The sequence below is a fragment of the Taudactylus pleione genome, unplaced genomic scaffold (genome assembly GCF_031769625.1).
Source record: "Taudactylus pleione unplaced genomic scaffold, aTauple2 ptg000809l, whole genome shotgun sequence".
Classification (NCBI taxonomy): domain Eukaryota; kingdom Metazoa; phylum Chordata; class Amphibia; order Anura; family Myobatrachidae; genus Taudactylus; species Taudactylus pleione.
Genome location: NW_028285211.1, coordinates 660,922 through 681,944, shown reverse-complemented (window position 1 = coordinate 681,944; position 21,023 = coordinate 660,922). Strand labels below are relative to the sequence as shown.

Sequence of the window (21,023 nt, the reverse complement as noted above, 5' to 3'; positions counted from 1 at the left end):
GATAAGTGGACTTTGACTTCGGTCGGTCACCTGAAGTCCTCAGAGACCATACTGAAGAGCACATCTTATATGAAGCTTGTAGCTGGCCAGATTAGTGCTATACACATGAAATAGGAACACATGCAATTAGAACCATTCCAAAACCCCCTCCCCTTCCAAAGTAAGGCACCCCGACTACAGAAAACAGGATATTGGTACTTACCGTTAAATCCATTTCTCCAATTCCGCAGGGGACACTGGAGCTTCATGACAGTGGGGTATAGACAGTGGGTTGAGTAGAGCCAGGCACCAAAGAATCTAAAAAAGTGTGACTGGCTCCTCCCCCTCTATGCCCCATCAGCCCCAGTTTTAAGAACTGAGCCCCAGAGAGGAGACGGAGAACAGACAGAACGACAGAGAAGGAAAAAATTTAAAAGAACATTCAGTCCAATCGGACCAACACACTGCAGGAACAAAAACAGTCTGCAGGAGCACAGTCACACAACTATAACAGACCAAACTGCAACAGAACTGAAGCGGAACAATTACCTGGTAAGAAGCACTGGGCTGGTGTCCAGAGTCCCTTGTGGAATCAGAGAAATAAGTAACTAAGTACCAAAAGCCCGTTTTCTCCTTCATCCACTTGGGGACACTGGAGCATCATGACCGTGGGGACGTCCCAAAAGAGTCCTGAATAGCCTGCAAACAAAACTCGAAGCTGACGCCGCAAAAGTGTCGAAACCTGCAGAAACGTACAAAAGTATGTACCGAAGACAAGTAGCTACTCTACAAAACTGTGAAGTCGAGGCACCTTTACATGCCACCCGAGAAGTAGCCACTGAGCACGTAGAATGCGCGGAGATGGATACAGGAGGAGGTCTAGCAGAAGCAACATATGCCTGACGAATCCACCTGGCCAAAGTCTGTTTAGACGCAGGCCAGCCAAACAGATAAGTGTCATTAAGGACGAACAGAGCCTCTGATTTACGTAGTCCTTCAGTACGGGCCACATAAATTCGAAGCACCCGTACAACATCCAGGGACTGAGAACCCCCCTGAAGAATCCAAAAAGGCCGGCACCACAATCGGCTGATTCAGGTGAAAGGCCGAGACCACCTTAGGCAAACAAAAGAAAGGTCGGGTATGCAGTTCCGCCCGATCGTGAAAAAATTAAGGGGAATAGCAGGACAAAGCTCCAAGTTCCGACACTCGCCTAGCAGAAGCAAGGGTCAATAATAGGACCATCTTCCAAGTTAAATATTCCAAATCCACATCCTCCAAAAAACTTGTGGACGACTGAAGGAAATATAAGACTAGGTTCTGGTCCCAAGGAGCCGTGGGTGGCACAAAGGAGGGCTGAATTCTAAGAACCCCTTGAAAAAAAATGTCTAAACCTCCGGAGTCAGAGCTAGGAGACTGTGGGAAAAAAAAAATAGAAAGCAGAAATCTGCACTTTTAGAGAGTCTAGACGTAGACCCACGTCAAGCCCCCTTTGAAGAAAAAGACGATGCAGCAAATGAAAGGTTGAAGTGGGAGATCCACGTCCTTCACACCAGGATATACAAGCCTTCCACATGCAATGATAATATGCTGAGGTCACTGATTTCCTAGCTCGGAGCATAGTAGGAATGACCACCCTTAGAATGCCATTTCGTCTCAGGATGGCGGTCTCAAGAGCCACGCCGTTAAACGAAGCAGATGTAAATCTGGATACAGGAATGGACCCTGCAGTAGTAGATCCGACCGTAGTAGAAGGGGCCAAGGATCGTCTGCCAGCAGGAGGAGATTGGAGTACCAAGCCCGACGAGGCCAATCCGGAGCCACTAGAATGACTGTGGACGACTCTTGCTTGATCTGCTTGAGAACCCGAAGAAGTAGCTGAAAAGGTGGGAATAGGTACACAATGCTTTACGGCCAAGGAATCAGTAAGGCATCCGCTCCCAGTGCTTCTGGATCCCTGGACCTCAAGCAGGAAAGAGGTAGCTGTAGATCTGTCCCAGAAGCCATGAGATTAATCTGTGGCCTCCACCAATGGAGAACTAGTTGAAGGAAGACCTCGGGATGAAGGGACCATTCCCTGGGGTGAAGATCCTGACGACTGACGTAATCAGCTTCCCAGTTGTCGACTCCCAGAATGAAGACTGCGGAGATGGCGTCGACATGCCTTTCTGCCCAGAGAAGAATGTGGCTGGCCTCTCTCATTGCTAGACTGCGGGTTTCCCCTTGTCGATTTATGTATGCCACTGCTGTGGCGTTGTCGGATTGTATCCGACCCGGAAGTCCTTGTAGACGAGTAGCAGCCTGAATCAGAGCCCTGTATGCTTCCCACAGTTCGAGAACGTCGATTGGTAAAAAAGGGACTCCTGCCGTGACCAACATCCCTGGAAGTGGCTGTCCAAGACCTCAGCTCCCCATCCGTGAAGGCTGACGTCCATAGTGACCAGGGCCCAGTTCCAAATTCTGAAGCGTCGACCCGCTACCAGATGGTCCGTCCGGAGCCACCAGATCAAGGATATGTGGGTCTGAGGAGACAGATGCACCAGACGATGCATTGTCTATCGGGAGGAAGATCCGAATCCAGAATCATATCCAGGAACTGAAGTCTCTGCGACGGCATCAATTGAGACTTCTGGAAGTTGACAATCCAGCCGTGTTGTATTAGTATGCGATGTGTAATGGACACTTGGCGCAGAATGACTTCTGCCGACATAGCCTTGATGAGCAGGTCGTCCAGGTAAGGTACTATAGTCAGCCCGAGAGCGCAGATGAGCCACCATCACCTTGGTGAATACTCTGGGAGCAGACGAGAAACCAAACTGCAGGGCCTGGAATTGGTAATGAGCATCCCTGATGGCAAACCTAAGGCATAAAAAACTCCCCTGCTGCTAGACCCGTAATCACCGAATGAATGGACTCCATCTTGAACCTGTGGAAGGAGAAATACTGGTTCAAGGAATTGAAATTTAGAGTGGGTCTGACGGAAGCCATCCGGCTTCGGAACCATAAAAAGATTGGAATAAAAAATTTTAACAGTCGGAACCGGGACTAGAACCTCTGCCAGCCGAAGCTTCTCGACCACTTAACGCAAAACTAGTCTCAAAGGATCGACTGGAAAAACTGTTGTAAAAATCGCACTGGAGTGAAGGCAAACTCGTATCAAGTGTCCGGACAAGTCTTCCGCCAAGCCTCCGAAAAGTGCTGGAGACTAGCACCCACCTTGGAATCCCCGAGGTAGGGTGGGAGCCCGTCATGCCACGGGCTTGTCTGCTGGCTTGTGATCCAGATTGCAGGCACTGGCAGATTGACGTCCTCTTGCGCGGCCTCCTCGACCTGCTGAAGACGCACCTCGTGGTCGACCCTGAAATCTCGCTGGAGCTCAAAAGGAGCGAAAAGAAGGTCCTTTAATAAGCGACGTGGCTGAGAAGCTGACAAAAGGTAGAAAGGTGCTCTTACACCCAGTGGCCAGAGAGATCCACTTGTCCAACTCTGGACCAAATAAAAGGTCACCTGTGAAAGGAAGAGCTTCTACAGCTTGTTTAGATAGGTAATAAGATCCGCCTGCGGAGTGTTTGACTGTAGACCTTCTGCCAATTGTTCTTCAACTGCTTTGTTGACCCAAGAGCCGACCAAGGACGGTCTGAGAAGTGCGCCAGCAGCAGTAGAAATGGATTTTAACGTAGTTTCCAATTTCCACTCCAAGCTTTAATTTAACATATTAGCTCCTGGAACTAGAAGCGTGTTTTTTTTGACAGACGAGACACCGAAGAACATACAGGCGGCAGAGTCTCCCATCACCTTCTATTCTCTGCAGGAAAAAGATAAACAGAGAAAACGCCTAGGGATCTGGAACTTACGGTCCGAATTCTGCCAGGTCGCTGCCATCTGTTCATCTAACTTGCCGTAAAACAGAAAGGTAACAGAAGACTTCAGGTTTCTTAGCAAACAAGGAGTCATCCAACGATTCTGGAGTCTCCAGGTCAAACGTGAAGCACTTCCCTCACAGCCAGGATAAGCACTTTAATACTCTCCGTTGCTTCAGGTTCTTTTGAAGCAGCCTCTATATTGGATTCGTCCAGCATCTGCCCTTCCTCCTCCTGAGACGAGTGATCTGCTGCAGAGTCCTCATCTGACTGGAGAACTGCTGCAAGTGTTCTCTTTTTGGACGTCCACTGCCTCAGCAGACTTAGGTGCAGAACCCATAACCTGGGCAAGGCTATTCACAGAGCAGGCTAAATCCTAGCCCAGTGTGGTTCTATAGCAAGAAAAGAAGTGTGAGAGGTGCCAGGGCTATCCCTGGCAGCCTCCCATGCCTTGCAGGAAGCGGCTAATTCTGATGTAAAAACTCTGCCATGACCCCTGCCAAACTATTTATTAAGGCGGGTGTGACAGCCTGTGCTGTGTTCGCACTATCCGCTTCACAAGCATCGCACAGGTAAGACCCGTCAAATCGAGCATGGGTGCATTTCATTCTGCACCTAGTGCAGGCATACAGTTTTTGTGAAGCAGTCTTGTCTGTAGCCTTGGAAGACATCCTCATCCACACACTTCAGCAGATAATGACACAGATACAGTAAACGGAGGCATCCAGAGCAGCAGATGGGGAGAAGCAGAATTTCAATAATAATGCTACCCAATGTATAAGGTGGAAAGTCCCACTAAGTTATACATTAGTAAAAACAGGTGGGGAGGAGCAAAATTTATCAAAAAGTAATGCTACCCCACTGCAGGACTCTCAGACCCCCTTGCAGACTGGAGCTGGAAGTCCCCTTGTCTCTCTGACCGTGCATTAGACAAGCACACCCACTGAGCCTCTAGGGCTGAAGATGGCGCTGCTCCTAGTGATCAGAGCGCGCCAATACCGCTGGGCAGTAAAGAAGGTGGCGGCGCAGGGTCTCTGGGTATAGTACCATGGCGTCAGTAATCTCCGCCCCCTTCCTTCAGAATAACTTATTCCTGGTGGCCATCTTGCGAGGCCTGGCCGCGTATATACCTCCCCTAAAAAATGGCGCCTCCATCAACAAAGCCCCGGCACGGCATGACAGACAGCCGCGCTGAAGCGGCTCAGTACAAGTGCCCCCGTATAAGCCCTCGCCAGAGCTTCTATAGTGCCCCGCCACGGTAGAAATACAAGTAGTCGCGTTGGTTTAGACCGCTTGTACGGCCTGCGGCGATGCTTCTGTGCACGCCTGGCATGGCAGTGACCAGGGATAACCCAATAGTGACAGTGCGGCAAGACTGCCTGTCACTTGCCCAGCTGTACAGTAATCAGGAGAGGGCTGTATACTCACTGATGCTGCTGCAGCCAGAGTGCTGGGCAAGGAGGGGGGGGGGGGGGTCGCCGGGGACCCAGGCACGAGCCGGTTTCAGCTTTGGTGGGTCCCGCTGAGTCTGTGGACTCAATATTAGCTTGGTCCCCTCCATAAGGGTGACCGGACACAGGCTGTTGTAGCTGTGGTGGTAGCCTCCCTGGCGGCTCCCATTGTGCAGGCAGACTGTCATAGCAGTCTGCCTGTCCTCATGCTCAATAAAAATATATAAAAATTAAGAACAGTCCCATGTGCTCCAGCTCTTCTCAAGCACATTCTATAAAATGGGGCTGATGGAGAATAGAGGGGGAGGAGCCAGTCACACTGATTCTTAAAGTGCCAGGCTCTACTCAACCCACCGTCTATACCCCACTGTCATGTAGCTCCCGTGTCCCCTAGTGGATGGAGGAGAAAATACCCTTAGTTTGTCATTTGGAGAGCGATGCTTATTTTTGCCTGCCATGCACCAATGGTATAAAAAAAACAATAAAAAAAAAAAAAAAACATACTGTTTTCTCTACACAGGTCTCCTTCTCCTCTGCTGGCAAAGGCTTTTCCTTCTCATCTGCCGCCTGCTCCTCTTCCACTTCCCAGCGTCTGTCATGCATGCTGAAAGAAAACATGAGATATGTAAACCAACCTCAGCTCAAGCAATGGTGTATGTTCTGTCCTAGTATACAAAACTGGAGAAATGATTGCTGTGTGCCCTATATATGCACGACCTTGACAAAGTCCATCACTAGATATTGGAAATAATTTAGGGAATAGAGAGGGTCTCTGTTTGCTTTTGCTGTAACTGTGAATTTGTATATCGTCTCCTGCACACACCTGTATGGCTTGTTCCGGCCCAGGCCTCTCTTGTGATCACTCCTTTGAGATGGTCTTTTAAGGCCGTCAGCGAGAAACTCTGCCATTGTGGGTGGCTTAGGAGCTCCTTGTTTACCCCGGTCTGTGAAAGAAAAGACAAAAATCATTGAAAGGGAGGGGGTGGGGGGAAGTAGGACATAAGTCACACCTGCGCCTGTCTAGCAAAATTTATTTTTCACATAATGGTGACCAGAAAGTTTTGAGAAACAGGACTGTATTAAAACGACATGAGACCACTCAATTGGCAATACTATACGCACCACCTAAGTCCAAGGTGCAGCCTTCTACTCAATCAGAGTCCCCATGAGACAACTGTACTGCTGAACCTTCCCCAATGGTTCAATTATGATCAAATTATGGTCAATACGTTGGCAAAACGGAGCGCCAAATTAGAGAGCGCATTGTGCTCCATAGACCTGCGATAAGGGCTCCCACGACAAAATAGTAGCAAGGCATTTTTAAACTGCTAAACACAACTTATCCACTCTACACTACACCGCATCATCGATCGGATTCCACCTACTGAGAGGGGAGGCAATAGGGGCAAGACGCTCCTGCAGTTAGAGACAAAATGGATTGAAAGGTTGGGGACCCTTGTACCAAAAGTCTCAATGAGACCTTACGGTGTATATTTACTAAAGTGTGGGTTTTTGGAAGTGGGGATGTTGCTCATAGATAAATGTTAATTAGAATCTAATTGGTTGCTATGGGCAACATCTCCACTTCTAAAAGCACTTTAGTAAATATACCACTAGGTCTCCATTGCTTTCCATTAGTCAATCATACATGTACTTTTCTTTTTGTCAGTTTACTGTGTGATGGTATCTTTAGTCCCGGGTGGGGCTTCCACTGTTGGGATACCGACGGCCGGCATCCCGGCCACCGGTAATCTGACTACATCCCATAAAGTTTGTCATACAGCCATAATATATATTTGCGTTTGTTTACAGTTATACAACTACCAATGTATTGTTTTCTGTTTTACATCATTTTTGGGTAGTTCCGCTATGTATTTAGCATAGTTTCTTTATTGTGGGCTACTTTGTTATATTGTTTTCCAGTATATTCTGACTCTTATTGCCTTTATATCTGGATATGTATTCCTTAAGCTCACTTACGTGAACAGTTATCGTTACTTGGATGCACCTTTTCACTTAGCACATGGTTTGGTTACTAGGGGAATGTTGTCTTGGTTACAGGGTGCACCTGGCTGACGTCACATCCCTAGTATAGCCCAGCAGGGCACTGAGCCAGGAGTGAGGTGTGCAGCGTGGAAGATGGCTGGGGTTACTTAAGGTAAGCTTGTTTTAGTCTGTGTGTTCCTGATGAAAGTGCTGAATAATGGCGCTGAACAATTGAACGTTTAGAGTATTGGTTCTGCTTTTCAAAAACTAGATTGCCGCCGATTCATGTATGATGAAACAAATTCTCTCTTTAGAGTGGTTTAGGGTGTCAGGTTGTGATACTCCCAGAATGGTCGTTAAAGGGAACAGTGATTTCTGGAAAACGTGTAATGACCGATTATCAAACGTGCAGTCATACACACCTCTTCTGCTAGTGGGTTCATCCTCTATGTGAGGAGGAGGAGCAGCTCCTTCCTTAAACCTACAGAGAAAAATTAGGACCATCAATTAGAACAAAGGCTTACTATATCATCAGTGTCAATGATACAGAGAACACACACTGCACACCAGCAGTCAGGGTTATAGATAGGTAAAGCAAACATAGGCCACAGTTGCTACATACATAGTGTCCGTTTTCTCTGCATCCCACTCTCGCTTCCACTGTCCTGTGGGCTTTCGATGGCGTGCCAGTCTCTCCTGATCTATCTTGTCCCGCTCCTGTTTCCATCGCATATATTCTGCACGTTCCTTGCCAGTCATCGATATGGTCATATCCATCTGATTTTTTATTACGGGTCTTCTCACCTTGTACACAAAAAGTCAGTGTCAGACAAGAGATACCAGACCTTTCACCGAGTATATAAGTAAGATGAGCCCAATATTCTAGAAGGGGCTGATTACTTAAACATCTTTCATCAATAGAAAGCAGTTTCTTCATTGGCATTATGGGATTTCAGTTATAAATTCATACTTGGGAAGAGCCCAATTTACACATACATTTGGAAAACCCAGATGCACATTTCCATACACTTACATGACTCTCCTTTTCCCGGTCCATGCCAGTTTTAACTCTCTCAAAATCAGGTCCACCCCAATTCCTAATATGTCTGCGGCTCCCCTCCTTCCGATCAGCTTCCATGATGGGACCCATCCGCCGGGGGTCATCAAGAAAGTTGCGGCTTGGATTTTTGTCTCTTACACCATCCTTGCATTAATAAAAAAAAAAAAAAAAAAAACCACACACAATTGAAACTGGAGCTTTAAATACTGAAGAAAATGTTCTTGTATATGGAATTTTGTTAACTGGTAGTTATCCCACTAAGTCAGGGGTGGGTAACCTTTTTTCTGCCAAGGGCCATTTTGATATATATAACACTATTTGCGGGCCTGGTGCAGGCCACACCCCCTCAATGTGATGTCACACATGTGCGAGGCCACGATCTCCGGTGATTACAGCAATGTCTTGAGCATCCTGAGGATGGTCCGGGGAGCTGTAAGGGCAGTGGTGTGACCGTCTGAAGTGTCCTAAGGACGCTCCTGGTGGCACTGCTGCATAGATCCTGACTGCAGGGTGGCATTCTAGGCACCCTGCTAGCCAGATGAGGATGGCAGTAAAAAGCTCAGACCAAATGATTCAGGGGGCCTTATACGGCCCCAGGGCCTGAGGTTCCCCATCCCTGCTCTAAGTAAACATTTTCTAGCTCTCTGAAAGATCATATCTGGCACTTAGGCAGTAGTCAGTGGTCTCCATGTGCTAGCTAACATATCGTGTACATCTGCATTTTCAATTAGAGGCGCAAGAAAAAACAAAAAACCCTTTACTCCGTTCATGCTCTGAAGTTTGCTGTGTGATGCAGTGGTGAGCAACTTATGCTCAGCCCCCCGAACACTGCAGAGTCTGCAGTGTAGTTATCGCTTTAATAAAGTTTTACTAGAGTGTATCAAGCAAAGGGTTTGAGCGTATATATAACACACACACAAAAGGTGTTAATTGATACTGCAGGGATCTAAATGGAAAAAACAAAAACATTTAGCGGCAATATCAGTAAACATAAGTGGGGTGACAACCATTAAAGATTTTAGGTGATCAATGAAGCCTTTCACATTACAGTTAGTGAATGTAGGAGGAGTGAAAGGGACACATGCTACGAGTAACAGGTCTGGTAACAGCAGGCACACAAGAATGACTAGGGCCTATAGCCATTTCTATAATTCTGCCAACTGGATTTCTTTGATACATTTTTCATCAGAAACCTGGATCACAGCAGGAGCTTATAACACATCCATCACATGCAAGAAAATGAAAGTAAATCCACACTCAAGTTTAAAGCCCTGGCAGACTGATAATGGTGATTTCTAAGTTTACATCTACTGAATGTCGGCTCATTCGACATCATCGGGCTGGATCAAGACCGAGATGCACTTACCTGTACCGATTACAGCAAGAGTGTAACCAACAACAGTAGTCACTTAACAGATGGAAGGGACAAAGCAAAGGACTTACCCTTTGGCTCCTCTCATACTCTGCAATCTGTTCCATCTCTTCATTCATCTTCTCTATATTCTGCTTCCTTTTCTCTTCCCATTCCTGGCCAAAGAAAGAAAACATACTTGAAGCCAGATGACAGCAAGGAAAAGACAAACACCACTTTCAGTTGAATACCTTAACTTTTCTGTCAGGTCCTGGACCACCCTCTCCAGCAGCACTGATGCTGCCACCTCTGCCCGGAGTGCTACCGCCCCTGCCTGGACCTCTTCCACCCCTCTCTGCTCCTTTTGGAGAGGGTGACCATCGCTCTCCAGGGAATCCGTCTTTGGACACCGGTGGACTTCTCTTTGACATGTCTGGACCATGACCTCTTCTCCCCCTTACTGGCCTTTCTGGTGGGTGGGTGTCATCAACATCCACTTTAAAAGATTCTTCCTGTTGGTCCATGTGGGAGATTCGCCCACCGGAGAATGCTCCTATCCGGCCACTAGTCCTGCGAGTGGGACTTCTTGGAGAAGTTTCGGCGCGAGGAGGGGTGCGCAAGACTTTGGGGGACTTGCCATCATTTACTACTCTTTTCTCCTATAATAATTACACAAAGTGCTATGTAAAAGTAATTTTATATTTCTGTTCATCAGTTCTGTACAAATTAAATTAAAAAATGTGCAATACCCTGCCAAGTAGGTTTTTTGGGTAAATCCTGTGAGTAACAAATAGAAAATAAAGACCGACAGACTAGGGTCTACACAGCAAGGATCCAATAAATAAATCAGATACAGTGCAATTCTCAGATACACATTTCCAGATTTTCCACCACTGCAAATCATGAGCTAGTGGACATGTAGCTGTTAGGCACAGAGACAACATTTCTTACTAGAGATGAACAGTTCGGTTTTATTCGGTTCTCAAAAATGCCATCTTATTGGCCATCAGGCTCTTTCATGTTTTGGATAGCCAATAAAATAAATCCAAACTAATTTGGCAAAAAGAACTGAGTTAAAACAGAAATGATCTCCTCTAATTTTTAGACCGTTCTTGCCGTTTCGGCCACTACCCAGTCTTACTGATGTAGAGCTATATAAAATCAATTAAAACATATTTTACTACTGACCAAAACCATTATTTTTTTTTTGCTTTCTGGCTCACTTGAAAAATAAATTTGACAAGACAAAAATGACATCCTGCATTCTTAAGCCCAAGTCTACATGTCCTTCCCACAAATACGGCCATAGAATTGTGCTCACCCCAGCAGAAACATCTAATGTGATCGAGAAATTCTCCTTCTCTTTCCGAGCTTTGTCCGGCTCGCCATCGAGGTGTTTGGCTTTCCTTGGAGTGGTCACTGCAATTCCTTCCTGCTCAGCCATCTTCCGGTCCTCCTCTATCATCTGGGATTGAGGGACAGATACATGAAAGAAACGCTCAAGAAAGACTGACAGCAACGTGCAATAGCAATGTTTAGAAAACAAAATACCTATCTCTCTAAATTGCATAGTGTTCCAGTGATTCCCCAATGGATGAAAACGGTTGTGTCCCACAAAACATTGGAATGCCTGCCTTGTGACTAAGGTGTCTAAGTATTAATAATTGAGGAACTGGCGCGATTATTAAGGTTCTGTTTTGGGGTGGATATTCTCATTTTTAATGTGAAGTTATATTCATTGTATTTTGTTGAAGTCTTTTACATTTGTGAAAGACTTTTCTAAGGGGAAGCGGACACTGCGCATGCGCATAGTGTCAGTCTCCGGAAATGACCGGAGGCCATTCGCTATTGAAGTTTGATATATAGGGATGAGATCCTAATCCCTATTGATAATAATGGAGTACTGCGATCTGCAGTGCTAATTGGTGCTCTGCCAGAGATTTTTGTGAAATCTCCTGCATTGTGTTATTAGTACACAGCAGTAGTTCATAAAATTAGACAAAAACTGCAGTTTCTACATAATTTTCTAAAAAAAAAAAAAAAAAAAATTAAAAAAAAAAAAAAAAAAAGCTTGATAAATAGGTCTATAACATAAGGAAACTAGAAAAAAAAAAAAAAAAAACAATTCATCACTGCGCTGGTGAAATATAAATAAAGGATGTAGATATAGTATAATTTGCTTTGTGTCATGAAGTACAAGATGATTTATTAATTGTGATATAAATTGATATAGCCATAAAAATACATACTTAATAGATAAAAAATATAAAATTGCAGGGAGAGTGTACTATGTCGACGGTTTGGGAGGCCCATAAAGCAGTCATACGGGGATCGATTATCCAATATGCATCTCGTAGAAAACGAGAACAGAGACAACAGATAGATCACCTGACCAACTCCATTGCAGATCTTGACAGAGAACACAAACGCACTCACTCCAAGACCACTCTTACCCAACTTTCTAAAGCAACAGCTGAATTGCAATCTCTCCAAGCTGAAGAGGTCGAACGATCTCTGTGCTGGGCTAATCAAAATTTCTATGACAAAAGCAACAAGGCTCATACATTATTGGCAAATAAACTCCGAAATAAAAAAGCTGCCCACGCCATCTACTCAATTAAAGACCCCACTGGCCGTTTGTCCTATGACCCTAAATGTATCAACAAGGTTTTCTTGGATTACTATCGAGCTCTATATAATTTAAAACCACCGGTTGACCCATCCTCATATGCCACTGAGTCCCATTTGTATCTAGATTCCTGTGCCCTCCCCCAAATTGATACATCTGCTCGTCAGCTGTTAAATAATGATATCTCAATTGAGGAACTTGAAGCAGCATTAAAAACCCAGAAACCATCTAAGGCCCCAGGCCCAGACGGATATTCAATGGCCTACTACAAAACATTTGCCCCTCAGCTGTTACCATATATGGTTAAATTATTTAATGGTGTCATGAATGGAACCCCGTTCCACACTGATTCTTTGGCTTCTCGTATTATAGTTATCCCCAAGCCCGGTAAAGACCCTTCCCTTTGTACCAATTATAGGCCCATCTCTTTAATAAACACTGATCTTAAATTATTTGCCAAGGTACTTGCTAGTAGATTAAATTCTGTGTTAACATCTTTAATCGACACTGATCAAGTAGGCTTTATGCCGGGACGTCAGGCCTCAGATAATACAAGACGCACTATCAATTTGATCCACCATATTAATGCCTCCAAAACACCTTCTATAGTCCTAGCACTCGACGCTGAGAAGGCGTTTGATCGCATTTCATGGCCCTTCTTATTCTCTACCCTCTCCTCATTTGGATTCAGAGGCCATTTTATCACGGCTATTAAAGCCCTCTATTCCTGTCCCTCTTCTATGGTTTTGACGAATGGGATCTGTTCCCCCCGATTCACCCTCAATAATGGCACACGACAAGGCTGCCCATTATCACCCCTTATATTTGCCCTATGCATCGAACCACTAGCAGCCCGTATTCGAGCTAATACTGATATACAGGGCATCACAGTGGGTCAAAACCATTATAAAATATCCCTTTTCGCAGACGATGTTCTCCTGACCCTTTCAAATCCATTAATATCCCTTCCTAACCTTCAAAAGGAGCTCTCCATTTACGGTTCTTTTTCGGGATACAAAATTAATCATTCTAAATCGGAAGCTTTGGCATTATATGTCTCTCCGCAAATGCAGGCCACGTTAACCTCTTCGTTTCCTTTTCTTTGGAGGCCATCCGCTATAAAATATCTTGGGATATTCATCACTAAAAACTATTCTTCTCTGTATCAGGCTAATTTTGTCCCTCTGATTAATAATTTGATTCAGGAACTTCAGATCTGGGACCGGATGTATATTTCGTGGTTTGGTAGAATAAACGCTCTCAAAATGAACCTTCTCCCCCGTTTATTATACCTTTTCCAGACTCTTCCAATTTCGGTACCCCGCGCAACACTCATTTCTTTACAAAAACACTGTAACAGATTTGTATGGGCGGGTAGTAGACCACGTATCAAGAGATCAATTCTTAGCAAAAGTACAATCACGGGGGGCTTGGGACTCCCTATTCTACAGTCTTACTATGAGGCATGTCATCTTAATCACATCCTGTCATGGCATTCTGACCCAGGAGTTAAAAAGTGGGTTGATATTGAGAACTCCTTAACACAATGTGGTACGCTTAATACGTTGGTTTGGCTTCCTAAAAATTGTAGGCCGGCGTCAGTGTACTCAATCCCTACTATCAAATTTTCTCTCCAACTATGGGACAAAGTACGCGCCACCTATGATCTTTCTCCCTATCCGTCCCCACTCACCCCAATATGGGATCATCCTCAATTCCCCTCAGGATGTGATAGAAAAATGGCAGCTCCATGGCAGGCTCGAGGTATAGAAAGATTTATTCATATCAAAGGCGATTTTGCTCCCTCCTCATTCCAGAACTTCCAAGATCGCTTTAACCTCCCTTCCTCTTGCTTCTTCCAATATTTTCAAATTATTAGTTTTATCTGCTCCCAATCTAAATCTTCTTCGCTGCGCAACCCTACCTCATTTGAACGTTTGTGTTTATATTCAATTGGGAGAAGAGGGAATATCTCAATAATTTACAATTCAATTTTGGCCCCCGATTATCCTCCACGCGAACCGCACGAATTGCTGTGGGAATCTGACTTAGCTACAAATATAGATGAGGATCAATGGGAAGAAATTAGATTACGTACCGCCAAAGCTTCTATTAGTGTATCCATACGCGAAACTTGCTATAAAGTATATACCCGTTGGTACCTAGTACCTACTAAACTCCATTCCATATTTCCTGCTACATCCAAAATGTGTTGGAGACTTTGTGGTCAAGAGGGGTCATTTTTCCACATTTGGTGGTCTTGTCCCTCTCTCCGCCTTTTTTGGTCCCATGTTCGCCAATTGATTAATCAGACTCTTGGTACGGGATTTACTTTAGATCCATTATCAGCTTTATTGAATGCACCACTTGTTGGTGTATCTAAAAACCAGGATAAACTGATTACACATATTTGTAATGCAGCTAAAACCCTTATAGCCAAACACTGGAAAGACCACTGCCCACCCTCAAAAGAGGCTCTTATAGCTAAAATTAACTACATTGCATCAATGGAATATATTTCCAGTTTACAAAATAATTCGGTAACAAAATATCATCTGATTTGGTTACCATGGTTTCACTCTCAGACTCGTCCTGCTCCTGGAGTCCGTTGAATACTTTACCCTAAAACTCCCTCCCTTCTTTCCCCTCTGAAACCCCCCCCCTTTTTTTTTTTTTTTGTTGTTCCTTCTCCTCTTTTCTTTTTTCCTTTTCCTTTCTATTTCTCTTTAGTGTTATAAAATACAAAATTATTGAGATGTTATGGTTAATAATGCTTAGTAAACGATCGGTATTATTTGTGTTGACTTTGTCTAATTTATTAAATACCGAGATGTGTTTATTGGTATTATTTACTTATTTCTGTGTAAGTATATAGTTTGAATGTGTTCTAATTTATCACATATTCAAGAAAATGTTTTGTTTATCTGTTTTTCTTTATGCAAACTTAAAATGTTTTCCAATAAAATATTTTGTTTTAAAAAAAAAAATATATAAAATTGATGAAACTGTGTTGATTCACATCATTAACTCACAGCAAATAAGCACATAGTGTGGATGAGAAATATAAAGTTGCATGAAATGGAGTATAAAATCCAGCTTTTGTACATGTTTTTATTACAAGTAAAGATTTGTTTATTTCCATATATTTCGCAAGTGTGCGCCCCCCTGCTTTATGTTTTTGTCTGGAAAGCTTGTGCATTATTGCACTTTGGGATTGACTATATAAAAAGACTTTTAGATATAGATATTATCGTTGGTATGCACAAAAATTCAAAGTCAGCAGCCAGCACTCACTGCTGTACAAAGTTGTTGATACAGCGCCCTCCATACACAGCATTGAGCTGTGAAACGCAGAAACAGGCTTTCAGAGTGCAATGAACAAAGCTGACTCCACAGTAGGTGCCAACGTTTCAAGACATTTATTAGTCTTTTCCTCAGAGAAAGCACTAATAAATATTCTGAAACGCTAGAAAATGCTGTGAGGTCAGTGTTATTTGCGCTGGGTGTCACCATTGTGTGCATATATAATATATATGTATATACATACACACACACACACTACATACACATATATATATACATACATACACACACAGGTGTATATTTTCATATATAGTGCGTATATTTTTTATTTAACATTTTAAAACGCTAGGGTAGTTCTGGAAGGACACAGGAAGACTTTAATAACATGTAATTATTTTACACACCCTCCTTCACCCAGAATAAGGACTCTCAGCTTATTAAACAGAGAAAGAAGTGAGCACACCCTGCACACATTAAACAGAGCACTTAGCTACCTGATGTCTCCTGACGAGTGCTTCATTCTTCTTGCGCAAGGCCTCAATCTTCTTGTCCAGCTCTGCATCCTTCTCTTCCTTAGACTTCAGGTCCAACACAGAATCCTGTAACATCAGAATAACCCCATTTATTTCATAGCCCCACGAGACAGGCACCAAACTGCCAACTTGCCATTAGTGCCCATTCGCCCTGGCATGATCTGACAAATTAAATAGGACCTCTTTCTGGCATAAGGCTGATTCTGTCCGTGCCTGGGTACATATATTGCAAACGGATCAAGCTCTTCCTCCGCAGGCCTGATATGACTGGGCTGCTTTATTTATAGTATAAATTAAATGCCATTGCTCTTTTTAGTGAGCTGAACATGGTCAAGAAGATTTTGGCAGTAATTTTACATCTAACAAAAAAATGAAAACACAATTCTGCACAACATTAGTAAATGTTCTTCCCATTTTAAATCAACAACCATTTTAAAATAAACAGATTCTTTATACATTATAGTTTTGGACAGTGCTTTACCAAAGTATATTTAAGGATAAATCATATATGCCCTACTTTCTCTGCTTTGTAATACCCATTGGTAAAGCACACCTGTACCCCGATTCTACATCTCTAATTCCTAAGCCAGTCTCTCCTTTGTTAACCTGCCCAAGATAAACTGAACAAAATAAAAATCTAAAACATTCATAAGCACATAGCCTATATCTGTATATTACACAAACAGTCTAGCAATGACTTCATGGCCTCTAAGGGACCTTACTTCAAAGTCACTGCATCGAACCCAAGAGTGTCTACAGAGCTCTGGGAATAGGCTGCACTGAATGAGAGAGCAGCACCTGTCCTCTAAACAAAGATAAAAATACACTCACCCACAAACTGACCATAAGGTTAATAAAAACTTATGATAGAATCATAGACTGTTTTTGATACTTCAATAACAATATGTAAACTCTATAAGCCCAACTGTTAGATTCTAACATAGAAGCATACATTTCATTTACCATAATCGTGAGAAGAGGCGTCAGCCGGGCCCCATAGGCGTCTTCTTCCTGCAAAGCAGAGAATGTTTTCCATGTTGTGCAGATTATATCTCTGTATACTCAATAGAGAACAAATACTAATTATTGCAGAACAACAACATACAACCAGATATCCTAGGGCAGCAGTGTCTAAAACACTGTCACTAGCCACATGTGGTAAATGGGCTATTGGGCCATTGTACATGTCACGTACGGGACATAAAGGCAACTACTACTTGATAATTCAGCTCAGCTCTTTGTATTAAGAGCCTGTGTTATTTTTTTTAAGAAAACCTATGAGAAAGCTATAATTTAAACTTGGCAACCTAGGTTGAAAACTCAAAAGATACTGCTACATATTACTTTTAGTGTCACATATGGGACATTTCATGGAATGGCCCTATTACTGTGACACCCACTGTCGTACACAAGACTCATCTGCTATACTGTACATTCCAAGAATAAATCACAAGCAATGTGCTAGAAAACTAAAGATGCTTGCAGCAGGTCTTTAAAAGCCACACTGCTTAGAATACTAACAGCAGCCCTGCCCTTTCAATGAGTGTCTTGTGTATAAACTATAAAGTCATTATCTAAACATACTGGGGCAGATGTACTGGCAGCCAAACAGGCTGTGTTTGAAAAATGACAGGAGCTGAGTGGTTGGTAGTTTATCACTCCCAAGTGATAAACTACCAACCACTCAGCTCCTGTCATTTTCAAACACAGCCTGTCACATGACAGTTAGGAGCTGAGTGGCTGGTAGTTTATTACTTTCCAATTTATCACTTTCCAGAGCTTAATACATCTCTCCCACTGTGAGCTGACAGGAAAGAATGAGCAGGACTCCTCAACTCTCCTGTACGGGGCCACTGATATCACTTGTAGAAATAAGTTAAGGCCTTGAGGTTCTGTGCAACACTGCATGGTGAAAAATATCATCCACAAATTCATAGAAACCATTCCAGATAAAAGCATGGTCTATAACAAGGTTTGGCAACCTGGAACACTCCCGCTGGTGTGGAACTACAAATGCCTTAACAGAAAACTATTGCAGGGCATGTTGGGATGGATAGTTCTACAGCAATTGGAGTGCCACAGGGTGCCTAACTTTGGTCTATAATGTGAGAAAGGGCTACATATTTCACAAGTGTGGCTCATCAGTTTTTTATTGGATAATGCCACCCAGTGGATCTCCTGATAAGAGAGAATAGTTCAATAATCCAGATAAATTCTTAAAACCCTGGTCACATGGGCACTGATAAATCTGTTATTAAGCTATCCATAAGACTCCATCTTTGTCACAAGATGGTGTGTGCCTTTAAGTACTCATAGCTTTAAATGTGTAATATTACAAAGACTGATTTCTGCTGAGCTTTGAGCTGAAGAACCTTGGAATGTATAAAACATGCAGATAGTGTTATGAATAAGACTGTGTATCATTACCCCCCCTAATACTACCACATGTACAAATAACAATGACTGCTATAGTGAAATATAATGTGTGAATATTCTGATATGTTGCAAAGTAAGAATACTGCTTTATATTATTGTACGACAGGGCAGCCAGAGGGAATCTTGACACAAAAGCTGATGTTTGTGGGGATTCCGTCTCCTGAGGTCTCAGTGATGCAAGGGTCTGACATACACTAATGAGCTTGAGCTGGTGTTTAATTACAGAAGATTGGTTAGGCTCCATCAGCACTAAGGAGCCATACAATGAACCAATGGTTGGGTGCAAGAAGATTTTTTTTTTCACTTTGGCTGTAAATCTACATTTAACACATCACAATATATCCAATCTCCTTCCCTTGCCTGAGGCTTCCCAATCCAGACAGGTCAGCATCTCAGATGTCACCGTTGGTCCCTCACCTCCCCAGAAGAACATTTTAGGGTAGTGTCTAGATACCCTTCACGGAGAGGACCCGGACGTCACCGGCTACTGTCCACGTCATTCCCTACCATAGTGGGGGAAAATAATCTTGTGGCAAGCGAAGCGAGCCACCGAGCCGGAAGTGTGGCAAGCAAAGCGAGCCACCGAGGGGACAAGTTTCTACCCTCACGTCACTTCCAGGTCCTTAGCATGAAGGGGAATTCAGCTCTACCGACATTTTAGTCCGGATTGCCTGGCAACGAAAGGGGTTTACATGAAGCCCCGTGAAACACCATTAAGACTGACTTGTTAGAGCACCAGGTGTAGCACATGGGCTGGGCAGATGCCTCAGGCATCCCATAGAGCATCTACCACAGAATGATTGCACCTCACCAATTATCCTGGTAGCAGCCTGCCCATTTTTTGCCCAGTTACCTAAAACACATTGCCCTCCTCTAATACATGTATGTACGCATATAACCCATAGATCAGCTGCACTCACACCCCCTCCCCCTCCCCCCATCTGCCATAACATTTACACTACACCAGGACAGCGCCACAGACACATCATGGCCCCGCAACCTGCCCCTGCTTACCCCCGATATACCCAGCCGTCAATCACCTGCCGTGTATGAGTCCGCCGTGGACGCGACTTCCGCCCTCCCCGGCAGCTGCAGCTGAGCTCGCCGCTAACTTCCGTCTCTCCAGTAACACGCGTCTTCCGGTATCCACCACGTGACTGTAGGTCACACCGCGAGGGGGCGGGGCCCCGGCTGGCACAACAAACAACAGCTCTGGGGAAGGCGACGGGTGGAGGTACAGAGGCCCTGGTACAACACTGCGTGGCGCCCTCTACTGGCAGCTTGTACAAGTCAGCAGCAGGAGGAGTTACATACATGAGTGTACACAACTATGGCAGGGCTGTATGTGATGTAAAGGCCTCCATACATCAGATATTGATTGCAGCAATCGTGCAATTTGCATTCGATTGTGTATAAAAATCTTTTACCCTTTTTCAATCGATTGTGGCAATATTGCAATCGATTGAAAAAGGGAAAGATTTTTATACACAATCGATTGCAAATTGCACGATTGCTGCAATCAATCTCTGATGTATGGGGGCCTCAACATAAAACACAATTCATTCATTCCTCCGTCTTCTCCAGCCACTTGCAGGGCAGGCAAGCACTCACCCTGACTAACATAATGGCTTCTGGCAGGAGGTACGTTCCAGCACTGTTCCATTTCCATCCAGTGGTGTTTTATAGCCATGATGCAAAGGGATATATGGGGCAAATATATATGAAACATACCATTATCTCTGCGCTATCAGAGCTGCTGCTTCGCCGTTTACTGTTGTGAAGCTTTAGCGCCTGAATGTACTAATGTGCTAGTCACCGAAGCGGGGTAGCAAGAAAAAAAAATTCATCCCCTCCTGTATAATATCAGCACAGTGCTACTTAACGGCTTCTGGGAAGCCCAGTTGCGTAAGTGCGGCATTAGAAAAAAAATGCTGATATGTGTTTGACAAGCTTAGTAAGTGACCATTACATTTCGCCGACATAGCTATGATCGCAACGTTTGCTAAGAGAAACAAAGGGGGAGATGTAAGAAGAGGTGGTAAGTGTCAAATGCGCTATAAACTGCACTATCTGACGCTTACATAGAATCTTAGGGGTCTATTTACTAAGCCATGGATGGAGATAAAAAGTGAATGGAAATAAGGTACCAGCCAATCTGCTCCTAACTGTCATTTGTCAAACACAGCCTGTGACATGGCAGTTAGGAGCTGATTGGCTGGTACCTTATCTCCGTTCACTTTATCTCCATCCAAGGCTTAGTAAATAGACCCCTTAGTATGTATGAAAGCAGATAATGTAGAGAAAACTCACTTTTGTCTACGTTATCTGAAAACATCTAACGATTTAGCCGTTCACATGTTATTAAAAAATGATACGCAGACATTTGTGGCTTATACCCCTTTCAGACATACGACCCGGGAATTTATTCTGTGCAA

At 43.9% G+C, this 21,023-nt stretch overlaps 1 protein-coding gene across 1 annotated transcript in view; it reads right to left on the bottom strand.

Moving 5' to 3' along the window:
* Positions 1–19,904, bottom strand: part of CCDC9 (coiled-coil domain containing 9) — a 91,071-nt gene extending 71,167 nt beyond the window's left edge. The window contains exons 1-11 of the mRNA XM_088458109.1: positions 19,629–19,904; positions 17,116–17,163; positions 16,114–16,218; positions 11,009–11,152; positions 9,939–10,346; positions 9,780–9,863; positions 8,310–8,480; positions 7,899–8,080; positions 7,699–7,757; positions 6,114–6,234; positions 5,795–5,894 (exon numbers count right to left, since the gene is read on the bottom strand). Coding sequence (XP_088314235.1) covers positions 5,795–5,894; positions 6,114–6,234; positions 7,699–7,757; positions 7,899–8,080; positions 8,310–8,480; positions 9,780–9,863; positions 9,939–10,346; positions 11,009–11,152; positions 16,114–16,218; positions 17,116–17,163; positions 19,629–19,904 — 1,698 coding nt within the window. The remainder of the gene's footprint in view (positions 1–5,794; positions 5,895–6,113; positions 6,235–7,698; positions 7,758–7,898; positions 8,081–8,309; positions 8,481–9,779; positions 9,864–9,938; positions 10,347–11,008; positions 11,153–16,113; positions 16,219–17,115; positions 17,164–19,628) is intronic.
* Between the last annotated feature and the right edge of the window lie 1,119 nt (positions 19,905–21,023).